This window comes from Bubalus kerabau, chromosome 1 (assembly GCF_029407905.1).
Source record: "Bubalus kerabau isolate K-KA32 ecotype Philippines breed swamp buffalo chromosome 1, PCC_UOA_SB_1v2, whole genome shotgun sequence".
NCBI lineage: Eukaryota > Metazoa > Chordata > Mammalia > Artiodactyla > Bovidae > Bubalus > Bubalus kerabau.
This window is the reverse complement of record NC_073624.1, coordinates 218,479,573-218,488,327: the sequence shown is the minus strand read 5'-3', so window position 1 is coordinate 218,488,327 and position 8,755 is coordinate 218,479,573. Positions and strand designations below refer to the sequence as shown.

General features: G+C 45.5%; 1 protein-coding gene across 1 annotated transcript; it reads right to left on the bottom strand.

The window, feature by feature from the left end:
* Window positions 1-217: 217 nt before the first annotated feature.
* On the bottom strand, window positions 218-8,686 carry KIF20A (kinesin family member 20A). Its single transcript, XM_055554779.1, has 19 exons — window positions 8,550-8,686; window positions 7,918-8,100; window positions 6,503-6,592; window positions 6,285-6,404; window positions 5,296-5,434; window positions 5,008-5,195; window positions 4,793-4,922; window positions 4,418-4,612; window positions 4,203-4,314; window positions 4,030-4,098; window positions 3,667-3,810; window positions 3,358-3,523; window positions 3,083-3,247; window positions 2,814-2,953; window positions 2,576-2,678; window positions 2,108-2,303; window positions 1,775-1,866; window positions 1,411-1,548; window positions 218-784 (listed from the first exon to the last, which is right to left on the bottom strand). The coding sequence occupies exons 2-19, from the start codon at window positions 8,077-8,079 to the stop codon at window positions 467-469; spliced, it is 2,667 nt and encodes an 888-aa protein (XP_055410754.1). The 5' UTR covers window positions 8,080-8,100; window positions 8,550-8,686; the 3' UTR covers window positions 218-466.
* Between the last annotated feature and the right edge of the window lie 69 nt (window positions 8,687-8,755).

Here is an 8,755-nt window from a genome sequence, read left to right as displayed (position 1 = left end):
CCTAATATATGACACTTCACTTTTTATTAAGGAAGGTTTAGAATATCTAATATCTCTTGAATTCATTTCTTACCAAGATTTCTTGGGTTAGCTGTACACCAGTTGCTGGTCTCTACTGCCATTCCTGTGCAAAGTTCCCAGGGGCCTGGATGATATTTGATTTTCAGTTTTTCTGCCCCTTTTATAATTTACTTCAATGATAATGCAAGATTTGGAATTCAGATTTAAAACGTGAATAATATCTTTATTTTAATATAACTTTTGTGTGCACAGAAACCATATAAGTAAAAAAGTGTAAGATTACATAGGTGATTATATTACAAAAGGGAGAAAAACTACTACTAGTGTCTGAATATTGCATTTTAGATAGAGTTTCAGGTACATATATATGGTAAAGCTTTAAAGAAACCTATTTCTTAAACCGAGCAGCAGACCCACCTATGGGGAGTGCTGTCTCCTCACAACTTTAGTATTTTTTGCTGAAAGGCCCAGATTTGAGTAAAGGGGAACGCCGTGAGCGCAGGATTCGGGCATAAGGGCTGCAGTCTGTTGAACTTTGGCAGGTGGGTGTTCGGGGAAGTAAGTTACGAAGAAACGGTTTCTTCCCTGGGGGCTGTTGGTTTGGTTGCTGGTTTTCCTGGTTGGCACCAAGGCGCTTTTTGGTAGAAGCCTGGCCTTGGAGTTTCAGCACAGTATGATACTGCTCCGCGATGCATGCTGCCTTCTTCCGAAGGTCCAGTTTTACTAGTGTCATATTATTCTGCAACTCAGCCAGCGTCTGATCCTAAGGAAGATGAACAGAGTTATAGAAACCATTTCTGTCTGATCTATTAGAGAAACTCAAGAGGGCAAGGTAATACACACTATAGTTAATAAAACTTCTTTTTACAAAGATTAGCTCTGTATGGTCAGAGCTTTAATTGAATGGTGTGTATGTGGGGGGTGAGTATTGGTTTTTAAGACCCAAACAAATAGCAGTGAATAGAAGGACCTTTTCTAACACATCAGGTGGTATGAGCCTGAATAATTTTACTTAACCTCCAAGAGCCTCAGTTCCTGGGTGGGTATCAAATTAGGACGTATTTTTTTACATTTCCATATATCTGGATGGAATCAGGGTACATTTATTGATGACAGTGTCATAGCTTAATTGTTAGTGTTTTGTTTTACTATGGTATCTTACAGTTTAAGCATCTTGGATGAAATATGGTAGTATCTCCCTCCCTAGGACAGTTATAACAGAAAAAGTCTATAATTACTTAGCATAACGCCTTGTACTTAGTGAATGGTTACTTTGCAAGGAAGAGAAACTCCCCTCACTAAAAGATTAGCCTAAAAATCTTTTTTATCTTCCTCATATATACTCTGACATGGGCTGATGGGAGAAAGTGATATATAGGCTGCCCCAACCTGTTTGATTAAGATGTCATCACAAGTGGCCAAGGCTTGGCGAAGTTTTCCTGCTCCAGTGTTGTGGCAACAGGCTCTTTCCGCTGACTGGAGAGACTCACCAAGTTTCTGAAGCTCTGTCCGCAGTAGCCTTATATTCTGAAAAAGGAAGAGTAGGAACCAAATTGTGGTCAAGACGTCACGCCAGGTGATCTATAGGAGTCAGAGAACCATCTGAAGAGAAGTAAAATTAGAAAGGCTAGCTGTAAGAATGCAGTAGCCTCTCCAGGATGGCACAGAAAGCATCTTGTCCTCACATAGACCAGGGATACAGTGCTGGAAAGTGTCTTAGGTGAGAGCTTTGGTAATGGAGAAAGCTAATTACCTTCTGGCCCTCCTCTAACTTCTTGTCCACATCAACGATGAAAGGCTTGGCTGAGGGTGGGGGTTCTAACATTTTCTGGTACTTCTGCAGCTCTGAAGGAAAGAAACAATAACCTCACATGTGTAGGCTTTCTAGCCTTGGACTCTTTAACTGAATTAACAGTAGTTTGCAAAAAACATAACAAGTGAGGCCATGTGCACCCTAGAATGAAAGGTCACAGGGATGTAGCTTGGCAGTCAAGGAAATTATGTTGGAGTTGGCCCCAGAAGGCCCAAGTTTGAAGAACAGCTTTCCCTGAAATACTTCTGCTTCCTACCCTCTCTCCCTCCTCACCTTCAGTGGTGGAGTTTAGCTCTGCTTTGCATTGTTCCAGTTTAGCTTTAATCTCATGGAACTGCTGGGTGGAAACAGAAGCCAATCTTTGTGACCGCCGTAGGGACAGTTCAGACCCTGAGGGTTGATGGGCCACTTGCTGCTGTATGGCTTCCTGCAGGAGAGCTTCTAGCTCTTTAATCTTCTCATCTCGCTCCTAAAGGGAAACAAAGAACACAATTCTGTTCAGAGTCAGACGAATCCTACAGGTATAGATGACTGAAGAATGAACAAAAATTTCCCTGTAAATTAGCATTTACACCATTTCTTGGCCAGTCAAACTCTAAATCAGTTCATCAAACATAGATTGACATAAAGCACTAAGGAGATGAGAGAAAGGTGAATTACACGTTCCGCCCCTACTTTATCTCAGGCAAGCTAGTGATGGGAATCTGAGCAGCTACTTGGGGCTGGTTCAGGGCAACTCACCTGAAGTTCTTCTTGGTAAAAACTTGTCAGTGACTCCTTGAGGATTGTTAGTTTGTCTTCATACAGTTCCTCTAGTAGTTCCTTTTGTGTGTCCAAATGTTCACTGTCAGAGGAGAATAGAGAAGTCAGTGCAGATTCTGAGGAGTGAGCTTGGAAAGCAGATCTTGAGGCACTACTCCATCCTAGTCTCTACTTCCTACCCTACGGTCTAGAACAAGAGGGGTTACTCGGCTGGTACCTGCACCACTGTTCTCGTTGTTGCATCTGCTCCACCATCTCATTGCAAATTTCATCACGGAGCTGCATCTCCAGCCGCAACTTTTCCTGCCGTTCTTTTAAAAGCAGTGCTTTCATGGCTTCTACCACCTGTAGGAGCTCCTAGGAGGGACACACAGGTCAGAGGTCATCAGAAGTCCATGACCTAAAAAGGTACAGGTCCACTTGGAACATAGCATGGAAAATGTATAGCCATCAAGCTGCTGCACCAAAGTTTTCTTGCATTCTCACCTCCTTCCCATATGTGGAGATGTCAACTTCATTTTCAATGTCATCACCAAGGCCTGGGTCAGTCTTAGCTCCAGTCTCTAAGCTGGGAGAAGCGCGCTGACTGTGTTCCTTGAGGAATGAATGTATTGATGGAAATCCCAGTTGCACAGGTGGAGCATGCACAAGCTGTGAGGGGAAAAAAATCTTAATCGAATCCATTACTAGTTTCTAGTTGCTTTCTGAAGTACAGGTACCAGCCCAAAGTGAGCACAATCATCACACCTATAGCTTCGCACCTGGCTAGCAATGGCTGAGAACTTGGCCACATGAAGAGTCTCATCATAGGTAGACGCACAGGGATTCACATTGACAATCATGCAGGAGCGGCCTCGGCCTGTGAAGAAGCCTTGGAACACTCGAGTCAGCTTGCTGTCACGGAAGGGAACCAGGTTCTGCTTTGACCTGGCAGGGAATTAAAGAGAATAGTGCTGTGAGCAGAGCTCTAGCCCCTGAGGAGATACTAGCACTAGCCCCTGTGATGATCAGGAAGTCTCTTAGCAAACTGCAGAGTGCCAGGCCATCCTGGCTTGCAGTGAAAAGCTTACCGGTTCTGCTGGTTTTGGCGCAGGGCAGCGATACAGCGGCCCAGGGTGTGCAGAGAAGTGTTAATGTTTCCTGCTTCCTTCAGCCGCTCACCACTCTTTTGATCTTTGCAGCGCTCTGAGCCAGCGAGATCACAGAGTGATAACCTTGAGTGATGGACAGGATCTGACATTAGGACCCCATGTTATATGCTTTTTAGCCCCTTCATATAGTTCTAGGGAGGGGAGGGCCTGTGAAGAAACTCTGTACCCAAGGAAAGAGAACATGAATCTAATGGAAATAATTCCTTTGAGGACTGCCTTGTCCCCTCCCCCAACCACCAATTATGGCCCCCAAAGCCCAAATTTCTAAATGGAAAAACTTACTCGCTAATCTTGGGGATTATATCTCCTTCCCCCTGAAGGTGCAGGATCCGGATTGAGAAGATGCTATGACTAGAAGTTAAAAAAAATAAAAGTCACTGCATATCTTCTATGACCAGGTGGAGGACTAATGTTTCCTGAAACACAGTGAAAGGCTGACTCATTAACCTACTAACCTGCGGCTGGAATTCTGGTTCAGGTGGGTGCTGGCAAAGCTCTGGTTTTTACGACCCACTTTCAGGAGTTTCCAGGCCTCCTCAGCATCCTGAACATGAATCCAATTGAGATCTGATGTAAAGATGGGCATACATAAGATGGGAGCACCTAACTCTTTTCCAAGTCTCTCCCAAGGTCCCCTCCAGGGTTCATGCCAGCCACTGTTTTCCCATACCTTTTACGTAGGGATTGCCATTCTGATCCTCACACAGCCGCAGAGTCTGCCTCTTGCGCTGCTGGCTAGGGGGTTCTAACAGGTCATAGAGCAGTTCATTGTAGATCTCAAAGAAGGAGATCCAGATGGAGAAGCGAAGATCTGCAGGGACACTTACAGGGGCAGTGTCTGGTTGTGCCCATCGGTGACTCATTTCTGGGGAAAAAGCCAATGTCCAGAGGATCAACTCAAGGGTAATCCACCTCTCCTTTAGCCTGCAGGGGCCTCAGAAAGTGGAACTCAGTTTGCAACCTCTGATCTGTACCCTTGGAGTTTTGGGGAGCAGAAAATGGGTTCCTACTGTTAATTGGCACAGAGCCCAGTCATGGTACATACCATCCAGCTGGCTACTGCTGGGAAACTGGCTACTGGAGGAGAGCCCTGCAATGCCACTGTCAAAGCTGGTGCTGGTACCCATCCGGCTGTCAATGTAGACATTTTTCTTCAAGGAGGTGGACAGCTCCTCCTGGAGGGGTCCAGGGATAAGATAAGCACAAAACTTTCTGGAGGTTTGTCCCCTATCCCTGCCTCTGTGAACACCAACACTTTACCTCTTGGAGGCCTCCATTTAGTAGGGCCAGTTTCTTTAATTCCTCCTGCCGGATCTGCTTGCTGTCTAGCCACATTACCTCATTGGAGAACAAGGGCTTCAGGTTAGGTGTTGGATGCAGCTGGCCTTGGAGGCTGTTGAAGATCAGAGCCAGGGACCTAGGCAGGATCCCACCATCCTTGATGGTACCTGGAGGCATGCAAAAGATGGACAGTTGCAGCAAGCACTGTTCAACTCAGAGCATCAAAAGCCAAAGACAGTCAGCAGTTATGTGAGGCCTAATACTCACCTTGAATTGTGTAGGTTTTCCCTGAGTTGGTGACTCCATATGTATAGATGAGCCAGTTCTGTCCTTTAAGTACATCCTTTACCATCTCCTTCACAGTCAGGTTGAAGAAAGATGCCTGTCCCACTTCTGGTCCAAAGATCTAGGGACAGACCCAATTTCTCAGAGACCCATCCTTCATCTGGAGAAGGCAATGGCACCCCATTCCAGTACTCTTGCCTGGAAAATCCCATGGATGGAGGAGCCTGGTAGGCGGCAGTCCATGGGGTCGCTAAGAGTCAGACATGACTGAGCAACTTCACTTTCACGTTTCACTTTCTTGCATTGGAGAAGGAAATGGCAACCCACTCCAGTGTTCTTGCCTGGAGAATCCCAGGGACAGGGGAGCCTGGTGGGCTGCCATCTATGGGGTCGCACAGAATTGGACATGACTGAAGCGACTTAGCAGCAGCAGCAGCAGCATCCTTCATCTCCCACTTTTCCCTGTGCCAAGCCAGAAAATACATCCCTTCCTGGGTGGTTGGCTCTGGAGACTACTCAAGTAGCTTCTTCCTGCAGTGCTACCAGTTGCTGCCTAAATATTCTCTGCCAGTCCATCTTTCATCCAAATCAATAAATACTTACAGAATGCTATCTGTTAAGTCCAATGCTGGACACAATATGGAGCAACATAATGGTCACAAGCATGGGCTTGGTAGATGAATCTAGATTCAAGTCCTAACTCTAACAATGACTAGTACATGGCCTCAGGAACATTATATTCAATGAGTCACAATATCCTTACCAGGAAAATAGGGACAGTGATGATAGTAACAACAGAGTTGTTGGGAATTAATGTATATAAAGTACATGACTGATAACACATAAGGGTCCCCCAAACCATAGACATGCATATATAATGAACTCAGTCAAGTAAAATGCTTTCCTTCTGAAGAGGGAATATAGCTGCCCCTACATGTTGGTCCCTTGTTCACATATCAGTAACTCCATACCTGGGAAAAGGTGAATCTGTGGGTAGCCTGTCCAATTCCTCGCTCGTTGCTCTTCTGGGCAAAAGAGTCCTTGGGTGCCTGAAGGGCAAGGGTCTCCATAGTCTCAATACAGACACAACCCTGAGATGGGGGAAAACAGTTGTTACAGAAGGAAACAATCCTGGGAACCTCTGTTGTACGTATCATTCCTTTTAAATCCTCCCTCCTCAGAAACGTACCTGATCCTCCTGTCGTTCTAACTCTGAAGGTAACAAGGGCCTGACCCTCAGGTATACTTTCACCTTCTCTGTACCATCTTCAGATGGAACCTGTAGTAGAATTCCCAGTCAGAATCACAGATTAATCTCAGTTACTTCTGAGCAGATGGGCAAACACAACATAGTTTCTGGGAATCAAGCTAACACTATTCCAATTAACTTCAGATGACTGTGCCGTTACTCTGGTTCCATAATCATTCCAACCCACATGGAGTTTTTCAGTACTTAATCACCATTCCTTGTCTCTTCAGTATCCTGCAAACTTGGCTTACCACAGATTATCTGCATCAGAAGTGGCTGACTGATATGAAAATCAGTGTGTGATATTATAGCAAAACACAGTAGTGAAGCACTTTCCATGTGTGCTAAGCCGCTTGTGTCCGACTCTGACACTATGAACCACAGCCTGCCAGGTTCCTCTGTCCATGGAATTTTCCAGGCAAGAATACTAGAGTGGGTTGCCATGCTCTCTTCCAGGGGATCTTCCCAGCCCAGGGATTGAACCCATGTTTCTTACGTCTCTTGCATTGGCAGGTGGGTTCTTTACTATTAGTACCCCTAGGAAGGCCCAGTTAAGCACTTTGGAGGCAGACATACCTGAATTTGAGTCCCAGTTTCATCATTTAGTAACTATGAGATCTTAAATAATCACACCCACCATGTTCATTTAACAAATATTTATAGACGTCTACTCTGGCCTAGAAATTCTAAGAGGCTTTGGTAGCCCACAGTGAAGAATATTACCAAGGCTTCTGCTCTCATGAAACTTCTACAGAAGAGAAGACTTTTGAGTGGAGCTGTTCTCAATTACGGCCATTTCCCTTTCAAGAGACATTTAATAATGTTAGGACAGGTTTCCTGGTTGTCACAAATGGGAAGGATCTACTGAATTCTAGTCGGTAGAGGCCAGGAATGCTGCTTAACATCTTAAATTGCACAGGATAGCCCCCTATAACAAAGAATTATGGCTCCAAACATCCATAATGCTGCACCTGAGAAACAGCTCAGCAGAAAGTTTCCTTAAATGGAAGCTACGGTTGATATTAAAACCTGAATGTACATTTCACCTACGTAATGGTGATATGACCTTGTGCAAATTAACTAAAACGTCTGGGCCTCATGGTGAAGGAGAGACGAGGACTGCTTTCCTCACAGGATAAACTGAGAGTAAGCGTTCAGTTTCATTAATGCAACGCAATTAATAGCTTTCCTATGGACACACAACTGTACATTTTTTACTTATCATGCTCTTAATTTTGAGTTGACCTGTCAAACTCTAGAATTCCTGGGTTTTTTACCTCATGCTTCTCTGTATGGACAACTAGTAGGCTGATTATATCACTTTCAGTCCCCAAGCCCCTCTTCAACTCCTTTACCTGCTTGTCTTCCAGGGAGGTGGAGATGACAGAGCAGTCTGACAGCAGGTCCTTGCGTATCACAGATCCCAAATCTGCAGCTGTGGACTCAAACATGGGGGAGACTACGACCTCCTCATCGGACAGCAAGCCAGCTGGTGGAGAAAGGATCCCTTGCGACATGTCAGCAGGGGCAGTTTAGGTCTAAAAAGAGACAAGAGTGGGTAGGGAGGAGAACCTTAAGGGATAAAAGGGGCTGAAGAATTCTGCCTCTTCTAGGTAAGAAACAACTCCCTGGCCCCAGGACAACCTAGTCTCGCTGCCTGAATTCCTACTCCCTTTTCCTTTCAACTACCAGCAAACGGGAAAGAGAGAAAGAGTTAATCATTTAATCTAATCTGAGGCAGCATATCGGACCGCGAACAGGAATGAACAGATATCTAACTCCGAAAACATAAGGCCAAGTTCCAAGCAGGGAGCCTCCCTCAGCCGTGTCAGTAGCCCTAGGCTCATTCTCTAAACCTCGCCCCTAGGCCCACGGTGAGAACAGAATTATTAAGAAAAACAGAAATAGCGGCAGTTCCGCTTTCTGAACGCCTAATCCGCCAGAGCAAAGGTGCCCCAACTTGGCTCAAGTACAGCCGCACACTCACCTAAAGACGCCACACTTCTACGGTACCGGCTCACTCACGCCCCACAGCCGAAACTGGGCTTTCGCAGCTTGAGAGCACAACTCCACCCACGAAGCGCACCTTTGTTACTGATACAATGTTTTAAATTGCGCGCTGCGTTCGTTCGGCCAATCAGATAGCGAAGCTTGCACCTACCAATCAGTGCAAGGGGGCGGGCGAAACCCGGA

Bases quoted from the DNA above. Each gene is read 5' to 3' on its own strand.
- KIF20A (XM_055554779.1), bottom strand. From the start codon at position 8,079: ATGTCGCAAGGGATCCTTTCTCCACCAGCTGGCTTGCTGTCCGATGAG. The intron at 6,405-6,502 runs GTACGTTTCTGA...CCCCCATCTCAG, and splicing joins TAGAACGACAGGAGGATCAG to GGTTGTGTCTGTATTGAGAC. The intron at 4,099-4,202 runs GTTAGTAGGTTA...TTTAACTTCTAG, and splicing joins AACCAGAATTCCAGCCGCAG to TCATAGCATCTTCTCAATCC.